Source organism: Octopus bimaculoides, chromosome 16 (assembly GCF_046866305.1).
Source record: "Octopus bimaculoides isolate indiv1 chromosome 16, ASM4686630v1, whole genome shotgun sequence".
NCBI classification, from domain to species: Eukaryota; Metazoa; Mollusca; class Cephalopoda; order Octopoda; family Octopodidae; genus Octopus; species Octopus bimaculoides.
Window position 1 is genome coordinate 58,545,595 of NC_142943.1, and position 17,142 is coordinate 58,562,736.

Here is a 17,142-nt window from a genome sequence, read left to right on the forward strand (position 1 = left end):
TCGTTGTCTTCCTGTCGTTTTTTCCTTTTTCCCTTATTGAACAGTGTTTTATTGAACATCTCAATTATCCAAATTTTGTTAAGCAAATACCCATTAGAAAATTAAATAAGAACACAATTAAAATGTCCAAATACTTTACATGCTCCAGTATTTGGTCCATATGTGTGCTGTCTCCTTTCTCTGTCTTGTCTGTCGCTACTCTAATGGCTCCTGTTACCTCCAACGTTCAAGCATCCTCTCGACCATCTTACTCAGTCCTTTGTCTCCAAAATATCGTTCCCTTGGAATATTTTCTCTGCAACAATTCAAACAGAAAATCACAAGGGACTACACAGTCAATACCATGTAGCCACAACAAAAGTTGCTGGAAAAATAGGTGAGATTGACTGATAAAAAGAACCCTAAAGAAACACCGCGAGCACTATACTGGCAAGGTACGTGCGCCACATTTGCTATATAGCAGACTAGCTTAAAATCCGCCCCACAAGGTGGCTTATAAGCTAGCTCCTGTGGAGGGCTCTTCATTAGGCCTTGGGCCCAACAATGACACTTCATGCATTCAGTACATATTAAATTTTATTAAACCTGAACAATATTTTTCAAGCAATGAAAAATTTTCATCAAAGCAATGATATGGTTTGTCGACTCAGAACTTATTGCAAAGCTGCATGATAACATTCTTTGTCTTCCCATTCGGGATCAGTACAAATAGCTTGTTTCCATTCTCTACCCTTGAACAACAAGCGTATAGCAGGCCGTAGGCAACAATAAACTTACCTTTTAAAAGTTCAACGATAATTCTTCTGCTGCCACTTAATTTAAAGACAATTTGATGTACATAGGGCCTTACTTTTCGGAAAAAAGAATTATTTGTATTACGTATCCAAACTCTTGTTCGTAGTTTGAAGGAAAATTACACCACTGTCGCTAAATACTATTTTAAAGTGCAAATTTTATGGTTTGGTATTGCTCTAGATGTATTTGACCATAAAGATGTTTGAAACTTAGTAGAATTAGTATTTTTAAAGCCCTTAAAAAACTGCCTCTGGTTATTTGAGAATAACTTGTTTTGCTGGAACTGCAATATGCGATCAGTGTAGCGCTTCACCTTCAATGTTTTTGCTCTCACAGGTTGTCTTAGAGTTTCAATAACAGTTTTGAACCCTTCATGGTACTTCATGTGAAGATATGCCCTTGCACTTTTTTCTTTTAGTTTTCTGTTGCCCTTTGGACCACTCGTCTATGCGGCTCAGATCTTTACGCAAAGTTAGAATATTGCCTTCAATTCTCCGTTTCCAAAATGGCTCCTTCTTTCCGTCTACTTTCTTCTCTTTCTTTCCAACCAGTTCACCTACTAAAATTGAAACGGATCTGATCAAGTCCCTTGTTTCCGTTCGATCTTTCGTTAGAATGTATTTCAGAATCTCATCAACTTTTTGGGTCGCGAGTTTCACATTGTTACGGTCGAAGCTTCTTAAATTCACCAGCTTGGTCTCTATTCTTGTAATTATTATATCCTCGATCTTATCCTGAAGTTTTTCTGTTCTTCAGTCATATTCTCTCGTAATTCAGGTTTTTCTACATTATATTGATTGGCCGGCCTCTCCTCACTACAATTTCACCCTGGTTGCACATTCGCTGATCTTTACCTACGTTATTCTCCTCGAGATTCTCACCACTACAGAAGCTTTTCCTAATACTGTCTCCGCCGATTTCTTTAGACAAAATATGATGGTAGATTTCGACTGTTGGTTTAGCTGCTGCTGATGCTGCGGTATTAAATAGAGGAGTGGATTTGTGTCTACTAATACAAGCTGTTTGATTGGACTGCTAGTTGATATGGCTGGCAGTCAATTAAGGGCGGGTGGCAGGAGATTTTTGAGAGTAGCGTCGCTAAGCTGGGAATACCATAGCTAAGATATAGAAGTTTATAAACAACATTTCACAGGTGGTGGTGGTTGTGAGTTGGCAGAATCGTTAGCACACTGGACGTAAAGCTTAGCAGCATTTTGTCTGTCTTTACGTTCTGAGTTCAATTCCGCCGAGGTTGATTTCACCTTTCATGCTTTCAGAGTCAATAAAATAAACTACTTTGGAAGTATTGGGACTGATGATATCCATTAACCTCCTCATCTTAAAACATAGAAACTAAATCAGAAACTATCTCCAAATGTTTTTCTTCAGGACATCTTATTTGTTAGTAAACGATGGAAGCTGTAACCAATTCTGTAAATGATAGTTTTGATACCGAGAAACCACCAACAAGTTGGCTGACAGAAGAGGATGTTTACAAAGAAATACAGGTAAGTATTTTCATACACTCAAGCGCAAACACACACGCGCACAACATATGTCTATCCCTGCTAGTAGTGCTAATATCCTGCTGTACAAATGATGAAAGATCACTAAATTAATTGATGTATCTTACCTTGTCTTTGTAACCTGCCTTCAATAAGCCTTATTTTTAAAATCGTTTATTCATTCATTTATTAATTTACTTATTTCTTAATAGTAATAAATATTTCCATGTAAAGTGGGCTAGTAATTTGTTTTCAGTGTACCACAAATCAAAACAGGTCAGAAACAGTTATATAGATATTCACTCGTTGGTTAGTTTGTTTAGAAAAAGAGAGAAATTCGTTATATTTTCCATTTATTTTCTTTTATTCGATTCCTGTTTTAGGAAGATGCTGAAGGTTTTGATGAGTACACATATCCGTTATGGAATTACGAATCTTGGGAAGTTCCTGAAATTTTATCAAGCAATAATGAAGAAATTCCTCGACAATATTACAAAGCATTGCAGCATTCATTATTCGAAACCGGTTTTCCAGAGACGCAAGACAGAACATCCAAAGTTAAGATTTTCTCCCATCAACAGGTTTCAATCACCATTTTATCATCTCCTGTTGAATGTCTGAGTGTTCTGTTAGAAGGAGGAGAACAATGTCCTGGAAATATGCTTCTGGTTCTTTCAGATTCCTGGCTTAGCAAGGAACCATCTTCTACACAAAGTTCCAAATTCTCTTTGTACGTCAACAAGGCCATAGCTTTCTATAAAGGTAAGTTGTTTAATCTGCTAATCTAGATTTCTGATCTCGTTTCCTGAGATGATCATTTCTTATATTGGTTTCAAGTTTTGTCATTCAAAGCCAATAATTTTGGGGAGGGGAAAGTCAGTTACATCGACCCCAGTTTTCAACTGGCACTTATTTTTATCGACTCTGAAAGGATGAAAGGCAAAGTCGACCTCGGCGGAATTTGAACTTAGAGCGCAAAGACGGACGAAATGCCGTTAAGCATTTTGTCCGGCGTGCTAATGATTCTGTCAGCCCGTCGCCTACTCATATTACTAAAGCGACAAGTTGGCAGAATCGTAATCGTACAAGACGCAATGCTTAGCAGCATTTCTTTCGACTTAACATTCTCAGTTCAAATACCGACGGGGTCGACTTTACCATTCATACTTGCGAGATAGATTAAATAAGTATCAGTTGAATTCTGGGATCGATGTAATCGACTTCCTCCCCTGAAATTTGTGCCAAAATTTGAAACTAATTTTTATAACATGGCTATAATTCTCATTTCTGTAAGTTAATTTTAGTTTTTTTTTTTACTTATTTCTAATATGTAATTTTTTAAAGCTGTTTTACAAGCAAAAATACCGTTAGAGAATTTGAAATATTTTCGGCTCCCTTCGTTACCTTCACTACATGTGTGTGTGTGTGTATGTATCATGTTGCTCTGAGAATGACATATGAATTACAAGCACAGTTTATTGTTTATTTGATGGGTTTCCACCCAGTTTCTGTCTACTCTGATGGTCTGAGCTGATGCAAAACAGACATGCAGAAAATCGCTTGGTGGGATTGGACTCCAGGACCTCCTAATTGCTATACGAAACTTCCTGAAGACTTGACAATGCCTTACAAAGAACATCACTCATTAAATTTCGCTTCTTCTATCCCAACAGGAGGCCACACTTGTCTAGAGACATATCAACCGCCACGTCGTGTGACGTACTTCGTCAATTTCTTCACGGCCAACTGCACTGGAAATGCACACACGGAAGGCGAAGCCCTTGAACAAGAATTGGACTGTCCTATGAGTAGTTCATTGAAGCTGTTGAATTATACCGATAACAAACTGCTGACTCGAACATTGGCTGCCCAGGCTGGCGTACCTTATCCTACCACGTTGGCATTTATAAAACATTCTAACGTCGTATTGGATACGAGAGAGCTACGGATCACCGTCCAAATCATACCAGAAAACATTTCCGACAAACAACTGCAGTTGACCTTCAAGGATAAAATCGAAGCGTTTTTAGCCACCCACAATTTCAGTAAGGTAAGTGTAAACGTTAGAAGCATACATGCATGCCGTTCAGAAGTTTATTTGCATATCTTCGTATTTAAGCTAACTGGCGGCTTAGTAGTTAGGGTATTCGGTTAACGATCATAAAGTCGTGAGTTCGATTCCTGGCAGCGCATTTTTGTCCTTGAGCAAGATACTTTATTTCACGTTGCTCCAGTTCACTCAGCTAACAAAAATGAATAGTACCTGCGATCCAAAGTGTCAGCCTTGTCACAACCGTAGTCATGCCGAATCTCCCTGTGAACTACCTTATGCATATGCGAGTCTGTGGAGTACTCAGCCACTTATACGTTAATTTCACAATGAGCGCGTGCAAGTGCACATTCTGAAGTTGTTACGGCTAAGATATGTCTGACTCAGCGCTCATTTAAATTAGACACCATAACCACGGCAACCAAATCCTTTTAAGTGTTTTGGTTCGAAGTCATGTCTTTCAAATATCGTTATCATCCTCATCATCATTATCATCATCATCATCATCATCAGTAGCAGCAGCGGCAACAACAACAGCAACAACAATAATGGTTTCAAATTTTGGCACAATGTCAGCAATTTCGAGGGACGAATAAATCGATTACATTGACCCCAATGCTCAACTGTTTTCCCATACAGCTTGTATCCATAATTTGTTTCATCCATGAGTTTACTTAGAGGAAACGGTGCTAAGCAGAATAATGAAACTCCTTGAAAGATTCCACAATCAATATTGACTTGTCCAGAGTTTATATTTGTAGTGTCCGTATTGAGAATTAAAGTCGTTTTCCAGAGCTTAATGGTGTTGTGATACAAACTTCCTGATAACTGGTGAAAATTTGAACGTCTTCAGGCATTCCTCTATCCAACTGTAAGGAAGATTATCCCCCAGCCAAAAAAAAAAAAAAAAAAATTTCAGGCCTTGTGCTTATATTAGAATTGTTAGCACACTGGACGAAATACTTAGCGGTATTTCGCCCGTCGCTACGTTCTGAGTTCAAATTCTGCCGAGGTCGACTTTGCTTTTCATCCTTTCGGGGTCGATAAATTAAGTGCCAGTGAAACACTGGGGTTGATGTAATCGACTTAATACCCTCCTCCAAGGTGCCCTTGTGGCAAAATTTGAAGCTACTACTTCTGCTATTATTATTATTATTATTATTATTACTACTACTACTACTCAGTAGTCTTATTTTTATAACGTGATTTCACTTCTCAACCGTGCGCATCTCTGTGTGCCTTGGGTATGTGCTGTGTTTTGTTGTGATGCTCTTATGGTTACTGTATTGAAAGTGTTTATTTTATGTACTTATTTTATGAAAACCAAAAATATATTAAAACATATATTATTCTTTTTATTTTTCTTCTCATTCTAGCTTGTTATAAAACTCTTTGGTCTTTCATGGTTTGGAAGTAAACTGGTGTCTTTCAACGAACCCAATGTGGAAGAATTAGTGGAAACCGCAGTTTCAGTTTACCATAGATTAGAAGAAAGTGACGCACTAATTTTAGAAGAATGCATTAACAACTTACCTGTCACTGAAGGTGAGCTCAATACCTTTGTCTAATATCATCTATATTATTATTTCATCAGTTGTTTATGTTTGATGTTTTGTCGCACTTCATCAGGACAGAGTGAACAATTCATAAGTTTAAAGATATCACAAAAACTCTACTTGGAGATAAATCTATCAACAAAAAAAAAATACAGATGAATACAGAGCTGTTAGCCTCAAGAAGCTACGTTACGAGCAATGTTTACATGCAGAAAACTCGGTGAGGGTGTTGTCTCAAACAATTAACCCTAAACAGACAAATCCGTCCCCTAATGCTAACGTCGAAGCTCGTTATGCCTCAATATTAACAAAGCAAAATACAAATCAGATTGGCCATCGACCGGATCACAAAGGGTCACGTACTCGATATAGATCTATTTACCTTAGAAAGCTATGTTACGAGCAATCTTTACACGCAGAGAACTCGGAGACGGTATTGTCTCAAAAAAAAATGATCTAAAAAATCAAATCATGATTGAATGGCTGAAAATTAAAGAAACCAGTATGAATGAACGTGATACTCTCCCTAAAATTCGCAATTCTGACCAAGATCTGAAAATGATTGGTAAAATACGCCTTGCATTTAAGGATGCAATTTCAGCTAATGATGTTAATATTACAGATCTCAACCATCTGTACTATGCATCCGCGAAAATCTCAATGATTCTATGTGGTGAAAAGATTTGAAAACGACAACATTCCCACAAAAAGCCTTCTTAGCAAGAGCGTATTCAACACCAAATTAAGCTACTTAGGTCTGACATAGAATGTTTAAAAAACCTTAAGTTTGACAAGACTATCAAACCTACAAAAACCCGAAAATTAAAGAAAAAATATAATATGAAAACTATATTTGACATTGATACCACCATAGAAACCATCAAGTAAATGGTATGTGCTAAAGCTACCCGCATAGCAAGGTATGGAAAGCACGTTAGATTCTTCAAGGACAAATAGTGGAGAGCGAAGTACTGAAGATGAGAAACCTAATGCAGAGGAAGCTTGAAAGTTCTGGAGTAATATTTGGGACAAACCAGTCAATCATACTGGAGATGCAGTATGGTGCATTTTTTACCTACACTGTATTACGAAGGAATAATAATAATAATAATAATAATAATAATAATAATTCTTTACACTATAGGCACAAGGCGTGAAACTTTGTCGAAGGAGGTAAGTCAGTTATATTGATCTCAGTGCTCAGCTGGTATCATCGACCCCGAAAAAATGAAAGTGTTTACTAACCATGTGCGTATGTTAATAATCGAATTGTCCATTATCCTCTAACTCGCCCAAATCTGTGGCCTTCTGCCTGTGTTATAAACCAATAGCTTCAATTATTTCCCCTACCCCCAAATCAATAGCATTATTTCATTTTATTTATTTTTCATTTATTTATTTATTATGAAACAGATTATAATTTCCACATTAGAACAACAGTATGTCGGACATCAGATGACCTTCCACACATGTCAAAGGTTTGTTTGTTTGACTTTGTATCATTTGCGGCACATTTCAGCAATATCCAATCTATATTAATATCTATACCTGATGAATCCTCATGTATGTAAAACAAATTGTCCACAAAACATTAAAACAACAAGGGGATCTAATAATAAGGATCTAATTAGTTTGAAACAATCTAGTTTTTACTAATCTCGCTAACCAATATTAAGCCAAGGAACCCATACATACAGGCCTGGCTTGCTATGATGAAACCAAGGCTTACTCAAATCACACACTATCATTTGTTTAAAGAAAATGCATATTAGGGAGTTTACATCTGGTGTGTTTATTTAAGTGTGTATGTAGATGTGTGTGTATATATATATATATATATGAGTGGCTGTGTGGTAAGTAGCTTGCTTACCAACCACATGGTTCCGGGTTCATTCCCACCGCGTGGCACCTTGGGCAAGTGTCTTCTACTATAGCCTCGGGCCGACCAAAGCCTTGTGAGTGGATTTGGTAGACGGCAACTGAAAGAAACCCGTCGTATATATGTATATATATATATATATGTATGTGTGTGTATATGTTTGTGTCTGTGTCCCCCCAACATCGTTTGACAACCGATGCTGGTATGTTTACGTCCCCTGTAACTTAGCAGTTCGGCTAAAGAGACCGATAGAATAAGTACTAGGCTTACAAAGAATAAGTCCTGGGGTCGATTTGCTCGACTAAAGGTGGTGCTCCAGCATGGCCGCAGTCAAATGACTGAAACAAGTAAAAGAGTAAAAGATATATATATATATATATATATATATATATGTATATATATTAATTAAATATATTCTGTTAGAAAATTATACACTGAATTTATAATGAGTGCTCTTTGTATAAAATGTCAAAAATATTTATACTATAAAGAATTTAGACATTTATATAAGCGATTATATATACTGTATTTTGAAATGATAGCATGAAATTCAATATCAAAAATTTCTCACGAAGATATATATGTCTAAAATAGTATTGTATTAAATATATATATAAATATATGAAACATGACAGCCTAAAAATTTGTTAAGGAATGCATCTTATGATCGTTTCACGAAAGTATTGTTATTATAATGGAATCCCTTGTTGATACACATTGATAGACAATACTTCCGCTCGTCAGAGATGGAGAAGATAAAGTTTTTATAATATATCAAATGTTGTTTTAAAATTAGAAAAATATATGAGAAAGTATTTTTGAAAATAGATTAAAATTTACTGGTTTAGATTTATGCAGGTCGACTTTGGTAATATAATTTAAAATTTGTATTTATATCCTTGGTAAATTCATCTCAGTAATCCATGACTGGTTTTGATTTATGCAAGTATCGTCTATCAATGTGTATCAACAAGGCATTCCATTATAACGACAATACTTTCGTGAAACGATCGTAAGATGCATTAATTAACAAATTTTTAAGCTGTCATGTTTCATATATTTCTATATATTTTTAATACAATACTATTTTAGATATATATATCTTCGTGAGAAATTTTTGATATTGAATTTCATGCTAGTACGTATGTGTGTGTATATATATATATATCTATATATATATATATATATATATATATATATATATATATATATATATATATATATATATATATATATAAATAATCTGCGTATGTAAGTGTTAGTTTGTGCATGTCTACATTTGTGTACATGTGTGTATATATGTATTTATGTAAGTACGTGTGCATGTAGATAGGTAGGTAAGTATACATATACACCTACCTACTTATATATCTGTGTGTGTGTGTGTGTATTTATGTGTGTGCGAGTAAGATGTATGCGGTGTGCATGTGTGATTCTGCGTTCTTGTAAATATGTTTACGCGGGGGTTGGTCCTGGCTGGAGTACCTCCAACTATAGGAGTGCACGATCAGATTACCCCTGATATGATCGGGCAAACCTGTAATAGTGGTGGTAGAAGGTAAGATACAACTCCCTAGCACCACCACCACTGTCACTTCTTCCTTTTCTTCGTAAAACAAACCTTCTCGTTGTTTTCAGATTGTCTGTGGCATTATCAAGTCGTGTAATAAACCAATAAATCAAGACTATTTTGTCCCACAGTCATTGGAAACATCTCTCAAAACTTGGCATGTCTCAGAAGAAAATATAAAAGACATCAAGAGCAAGCTGATCAGCATGTCTGAACGGACCCTGAAAGCCATCATGTCCTTTGAAGACACACTTAACGAAGACGAACGCGGTGGAATTGGTGCTCAGACAGATATAATTGGTAAAGTATGAAGCATCGTAGATTGATTTCTCTTATTATGGATTTCCATTTTGTCAAGAATTTTTCTATTTGAAACTGAACAGAAAATGCAGCAGTCTTAGATAGTGATTGATAGTTTCGTATTCTGTCATTGGAACTATATCGTAATATTGAAGGCAACATAAAATTCGAGTCTAGGACATTTACCAACCCCACTGGACAATAAACCCTCCACCAGGACAATCACTCCTGAGGACAAACAGATGATTATTTAAAACTTCATAATATATTGGAGAGGGGATAATTAACCAAGGCTGGTAATTGTCTTAGGGAGTAGATGTTGTCGGGGGAAATTGTCCTACGAGGAGTAATAGTTCGAGTGATGTAATTGTCCTTATACGTAAAATTCATGTGTGCATGTGTGTGTGTGTACATGCATAAGTAGGTAGATATATATGTGTGTGTGTATATGGTGGGCACAGCTAACCAAACAGTTAACTTCGTTAACCGCTTGTCTGCTAAGTAAAAAAGTTAGCTTTGCAAATGCTAAACCGTTAAACAGGTAAAATAAATTAACAGAAGCTAAATCTTATATGAATTTAACTTCGGTTTGGTTTTGGGGCTCGAAAACCCTTAAAAACAGACCTACAGAGCTGAAATTTTCGTGCTGTAGCTTAGACATAGAGCTTTCCAAAAAGGTATAGCATGCCAAGATCAGATGATGATCAAGGTGTATGTAAATAATTAAATGAACGAATGAAATTAAACATTAGTTTTTCAGTCCAACATACACTTTATTTACATATCTAGCAGGGCCATCTACCTGAAGGGGATTGTGATTTGACAGCCTTCCTACTTACTTAGACTTTAGTTTTTGCCAAACTAATTCTAATGCTTTGCTTCCACACCTTAAATTTCTTCTCTAGTTCTGGAAGTGATTCAGTTATAATAACAAGGTCATTAGCATAGAGGAGCTCCCAGAGGCAATCCAACTTAAATTTCTGTTATTGCCTGGAGGACTATGATGATCAAGAGGGGGCTGATGATTGATCCTTGGTGAACCCTTAATAGTATCCTGAATTCATCCCTATACTTGTTGCCAACCCCCACCATACTGACAGCGCTTGTCTATCCCCAGTTTCCGCAGTGACAACTAGATAAAGGAGCGGCTATATAATCTCTTCTATCGCCACAACCCACTACTTACTTTCTAGTATCTTACTAAATCTCCCTCCTCCCTCCAATAGAAAATTGTTATATTTATTATTGTCTTCCATACATCAATATTTCAAAGATGATTTTCTGATGATGATCTTCTGTTGATGAATGGATGTAACCATGATAATATTTGATCTCAAGAGCAAGCTTTCTTTACCCGTATAACCTTATAAATTGTAGAATATTACTATACGATTTTTGCAAGGGCATCCACCTGTAAAAACCATACCAAAACTGACTTCGCCTGTGCTGGTACCACGTAAAAAGCACTTAGTCCACTTTGTGGATTGGTCGGTGTTAGGAAAAGCATCCTGCCGTAAAAACTATGCCAAATAGACACAATGGCCTGCTGTAGTCTTCTACCTGGCCGGTTCCTGTCAAACAGGCCAGCATGGAAGGCGAACATTGAACGATGATGGTGATACACATAAATACATACACACATACATACCACACATATATATAAATGCATATGCATGTGTATTATAAACATATATTCACACACACACACACACCATTCGGTTACATATCTGTAATGATTTGAACACTTAATTTATTATTTTTGCTCAAAATTTCAGGACTTGACTTTTTAGTGAGGAAAAATCAATTGGAATTCGAACCTGTGTTAATTGAAGTGAATGGACGCGATTGCCTGAAAAAATGCCAAATTAACGAATTCGTTAACAGAAGCAAACTTGGAGAAGCTGCCAACGAACTGGTGAATACCATGATTTCAAGATCTGAACTTTTTCTGGTGAAAGGTAAAACTGTGCTTTTCATCGGTGATGGATTGTACGGAAAACGGTTTACTTTGAAGGATACCAGAGACTACGGAATCAAGGTGAACATTTGAAGTATATTTCTTGACATTCTCAATTTTTACTTCATAATGGTTGGTTTTGCATATCTATCAATCAATCTGTCCTTTCAATTTTCAATTCCATTCAGATTTTTGATTGTCAGAAATGGGTGAAGCCTAGTGGCGATCGACGAGCTTTCAGCTACTTGTGTCATACACTCTTGATGTAGCCATCTTACCTCATAATTTTGTGGTTTTCTGTATATATAGAACAATACTTGTATACAAAATAACCGAATCTATAATGGATGAAAAGTTAATAAGCAGTTTACTGTTGTAAAATAGTGAAAACAAAAATTTCAATAGAGTGGAAATGAATTTTTTTTTATAAAACACGTTTGATAATCGATGGGGTAGCTTCTTATGGGGGTCTCGGCAACTTCTATACTCATGAAGTTATCAACCATTGACTGACTCACTTTCGTCAATCCAAACGATCCATTCACAGACAATAGAAGGATGATGAATGCTCGTCAAGGAAATAACTGAGGCGACAATATGATTTATTTACATCATATCTCGGATCTTTTTTAAAACGGGGGCCACATTTTTCATTAATGTTTTACGTAGTGTTTTTGGTACCGAAAGACTTTCAAACTTCGTATACTTATCTATTTTGTGTTATAGATCAGAAAAATATTTTTGTATTCGAATTTATTTCATGTAAAACATTGTCTTATTTCGATAATTTCAACCAATCACTGACAAGTATTCAGTTGTTTATATTTACTCCTTTGGCTGATTAAGCGGTGTAAAGCGTATTTAATTTCCATAGCTTCGTTTTGCTTTTTTCTTTTTAAATTTGCTGTTTTACCCTAACCCTAACCCTATCACCGATAGAATTGTTTCAGAATCGTTTGTTTATGTAGTCGGCACTTAATGTATATCGGCTGAATGGACGTCAGTGATTGGTTGAAATTACAGAAATACGACAACTTTAACATGGAATAACTTAGGGATTTCTTTTTTTTTAAGAAGACGAAGAGAAAAAGATGTTTTATATGACACATTCTACCAGTGTTCCAAGTTTCAAAGTGTTTCGTTAATGAAAAATGTGGCCCCCGTTTTAAAAAAGATCCCATATCTCCGTTAGTATGTGTGACGAACCAGATTTAGAGTTCTTTAAAAACAATTCACAAATTTCATTTGATGCATCAACGACTGTTATGTTTTACTGGAAACGGGATTGTTTTTATCTTATATAAAATATATGTACGGCTTACATTTTATATTAAATATATGTATGATTATTTACTGGATACTTTGGTTATGTCGCATACACTGTTTATATAAAATTATGGGATGTCACTGTTGTCAATTTCCAGTTTCTATCTTAATTTACTTTCATCCTTTAAGGACATTTCATGACAATATACTGCATGTTGACCGAATGAAAAAGTGACTGTTTGATGTTCATGCTGTTCTTAATGACATTATAGTCAGTATAAGTAAGGGGAACTTTTTTTCCATGTCCCTTTGCACTATTCTTAAGGTATGTGAAGAAAATTTGTCGATAGGCTTGTTTGAAATTACAGCCAAATAGATCTCAAAAATCATTACCTACGGTCTAAACAACATCAGCAACAAAGATTACAACAACAACAAGCGAAGACGTTAGATAATATAGATTCCACACGCCCTTAAGATTATGAACTTGGTTGATCATAGAACTACAAGATTTATAACAGCAGTAATAATTGTATATTTACAGTTCTATATTTCTACTTTCGCAAAATATCTTTAATTTTTGTTAATTTATTCCACAGATTGTATTGGTAAATGCAGAAAAACCTAAAAACTTGAGCCCAGATATTACTTTCATACTACATGATCTGACTGACTTGAAGCAGACATATAAAAATGCCACCGAAATTATTGCCAAGCTTCAAGCTAGAGGTATAACATTTGATGGCTGTATTACTTTCTGGGAAGAAAAAGTTCGTCTTGCGGCAGCAATATGCGAACTTATGGACCTAACAGGACCAAATTATAAAGCATGCACCATTGCAAAAAACAAATACCTTACTTTAAAGTGGTTGCAGAAGCGAAAGGGAGATATTCCTCATTGGCCGCGTACGTTTTTGTATTCTTCAAACGCTTATGAAATTAATGTACAGTCTGATATCTCCAAAATCTTCCAAAACAACAAGCCTTCCTTACCTTCGGTATTAAAATTGAAATATAGCTCAGGGGCCTTAGGTGTTAAACTTGTACAAAACGAAGAAGAGTGTCAACAGTATTATCAGAAGATATCGGGCTTAGAAATGTCTGGTTATGGTTTATCCTTAGGTCGTTCTTTTTTACTGATGGATTACTTACAAGGCACCGAACATGATGTTGATTTTATAATGTATAAACGTAAATTGATTGCAGCTTTTGTGTCGGATAACGGTCCAACCAGGTTACCAAATTTCACAGAAACGGCAGCTCTTTTACCTTCGATTCTTTCAGATGAAGAGCAGAACCGACTAATTGTTGCTGCTTACCAATGTTGTCTTGAAATCGGTTTAGAAAGCGGTGTTTTTAACGTGGAAATGATTATGACAGTGGCGGGACCAAAACTTTGTGAGATTAATGCTCGAATGGGCGGCAGCTATCTCAGAGATTGGATCAAGTTCTGTTATGGCGTTGATATTATGTTTTGTGCCTTATTAATATCTCTGGGCATTAAACCACATGTAGTATGTAAATATAATCAAACCAGTATAGCAGGGATAAATTGTTTGGTTCCAGAGCATGCTCATATTTTCAAAGATGAGCAAAAAATGAATTTAATTCAAGCCAAACACGAATCCAAGCAAATACGATACAATCAATTTCTTGAAAAGCCTTTTGTACAAGATTTAGATGAGATAATTTTTTCAAATATAGCTGTAATTGAACCTGATCCAATAACGGCTAAAATATCATTGATAAAACTCTCAGAAGAATTTGGCATTAAAACCAATTCGTACAATGTTGAACAATTCCTTAAATTCATTCCAAATGAGACACAAGAATAGAGTGAAGTCTGGGAGTTATTATTTTGTGTGTGTGTGTGGGGGGGATACAGAAATTTGATACATCTTTGATTTCTTTTCAAAAGTGAGTAATCGTTTTTTAGCCCGAAGTCAACTTTGATTCAAGCCGTAGCCATCTCATCTTTTCTATATCCATCTTGGCACTTGAATATCCTCGTATGTATTCAGAGGCAAGTCTGTAATTTGATTGGTCCCTTGTCATAGTGATATGATGTCTTAATCTTTTCCATCTCTCCTACCACAGTAAGTGCTCAAATGAACCTTCTTAGTTCTAGATCACTTTATGCCATCTCACCTGACTCATAAACTCAGTGTCCCCATCCAAATGCTGTCGTGCTTCCACAAATAAAGAAGTCTTTCTCCAGTTGTAGCTTTTTCCCTTGAATTGCCAGAATTTGGAGTTCTTTTCCATCTCGTTTTCTCCCTTCTTGTGACCTGAACTTTTTCAAGTCTAAAATAAATTCATTCTTTGTGTCTTAATTACTTCTTCGTAGTCCCTTACACTAAGTGGCTTTCCACCTTGTTTAGGACTTTATAAAAATAAAAGAGAAACAGAACACTCCTGATTACATTATTCAATGTGACATCTTCTGAGAGAGAGTAGGGCAGTAGATCCCTTTTCATATAAATGAACCCCTTCTTCATCAATGAATTTTCCCACAATCCCTGGGCCTATTTACTCAATAAGCTGATTTCATTAACAAACATCAAACTTACATCGGACAGCTATAGAATACCTAAGCTAAGATTTAAAACAGAAACCACATTTCCCCACATTCACAAAGAAGTTCTCGGCCTATTGTTTTAGCCTGCTTGCACTGAGTAATTAATGAGAAAAAGTATATTTCTTATAGATTGTAACAACTTGCATTATAATCATCTTCAACACTGTAACAACATAATAATCAACCTTAATAAATGATCTTATTAAAAGTCAATTAAATAATTGTTCCTCATTGTTTTGTGTTATAATTGATCTAAACTCTTTACAAACACTTCTCCCATTTTCATCTCTCACCTGAAAAATATATGTAACTATTACCATAGATCTAACACAATGTCAAGTACTTCTAAGAATGAAATGAAATTGTGTTGCTCACACAAAGGACAAGAAATTATCTGCATATAGACACTTTCTGCTAATAGACAATTGGGCACAAAGTCAATATTTAAAGTCAAATGAATGTAGATAAACAAAACCAACCCATACTTACGGGCACACATTTTACTTAAGAAGATTAGTTGAGTATAGTTATCCTAGTATATCACTGGCACTTATTTTATCGCTTCCCAGAAATGTCAAATGTAAAATCGATCCCATCAGGATTTGAATGCAGAATGTACAGAGATTAAATAGATAAATACCAAGAGATATTTGATCTGATACTGTCACGACTGTTTCAAATGCACTAATGTCTAATGATATGGAGCCTTTTAGAGACAACAACTGCTGGCTTTGAGAATGTTCCAGATTTGGAGGTTTCCCCACTGGAAGCTTTATGTTTCCTGAATATTATGTTATAAAGAGGTAACAGCAAATGTTTTGAAATTTGGGATGACAAGTTTTTCTTATTCAGAAAGAAAATTCATTAATAGTACATGTGGTATGTACTACATGTGGAATGATAGGAGTAAGTCAAAGGATCTATTGATTTTCATTTAGCTTACTTTCAACATTTATTTGCTTTGCTTTTGTCTGTGTCTGTGGGTATGTGAATACGCACGCACCAGTAGATGAAATTTTTAATGGTACTTTAAAATCTAAACTATTTTCATTCAGAAAATGTCAAGTGCACTACAAGTAATTAGGTATTTAAAGTCTTGGTTGAGCTGAGCGTCATCAACCGGAAACTGTCTCGAGTGCAAACATTCCATCATTACATCACAAGTACCTTTGAGAAAGGCTTGAACACCGCACAATCTTGCTTCCCCTGCCCGCTCCTAATATGATTTTTATTATGAATGAGCATACTGGAAAAGTGAACCTACAACCTGTAGCTTTGATGTCTGACATTATTTATGTCACCAGTTCTTTTGGGAACCATATGTCACATCTTATTTCTTTTCTTTCAGATATAGAGCATGTGTGCCAAGAAATAACAGCTAAATCTCCTTTAAATTGTATCCTACTGTTCTGAAAACCAATGGACACATTGGATAAGCTAATCCAGTATCTGAAAAAGATGAGATGGTCGAGGCTGGTGTACTTTTGATCATTAGTCTGCTCATTCAAGACTGACCTGGATGTAAAGATAAAAAAACAAACTAGAAGTAACAAGAAAGCATATCTGTAGTGGATTAACCTGCTAGAAATAGCAGCCAAATCTTCATATCTTACTATCACTAAACAGTGTAGCCAAAGATGCACTTTCTTATAATGGTGAAATGGCCATGGTTAGATTGCCTTTCAT

General features: G+C 35.7%; 1 protein-coding gene across 5 annotated transcripts in view; it reads left to right on the plus strand.

Moving 5' to 3' along the window:
• Positions 1–15,682, plus strand: part of LOC106877889 (carnosine synthase 1) — a 21,571-nt gene extending 5,889 nt beyond the window's left edge. For 2 of the 5 annotated variants that reach the window (XM_014926933.3, XM_052974063.2), the window contains exons 2-9: positions 2,185–2,303; positions 2,684–3,062; positions 3,974–4,350; positions 5,727–5,895; positions 7,320–7,384; positions 9,424–9,655; positions 11,431–11,693; positions 13,478–15,682. In XM_014926933.3, the coding sequence (XP_014782419.2) occupies positions 2,208–2,303; positions 2,684–3,062; positions 3,974–4,350; positions 5,727–5,895; positions 7,320–7,384; positions 9,424–9,655; positions 11,431–11,693; positions 13,478–14,713 (2,817 nt within the window). In that variant the 5' untranslated portion in view covers positions 2,185–2,207 and the 3' untranslated portion in view covers positions 14,714–15,682. Of the gene's footprint in view, positions 1–1,092; positions 2,304–2,683; positions 3,063–3,973; positions 4,351–5,726; positions 5,896–7,319; positions 7,385–9,423; positions 9,656–11,430; positions 11,694–13,477 lie in introns of those variants that run through there. The other 3 variants (XM_089364833.1, XM_089364832.1, XM_089364831.1) reach the window with 2 other exon arrangements.
• Positions 15,683–17,142: the final 1,460 nt, after the last annotated feature.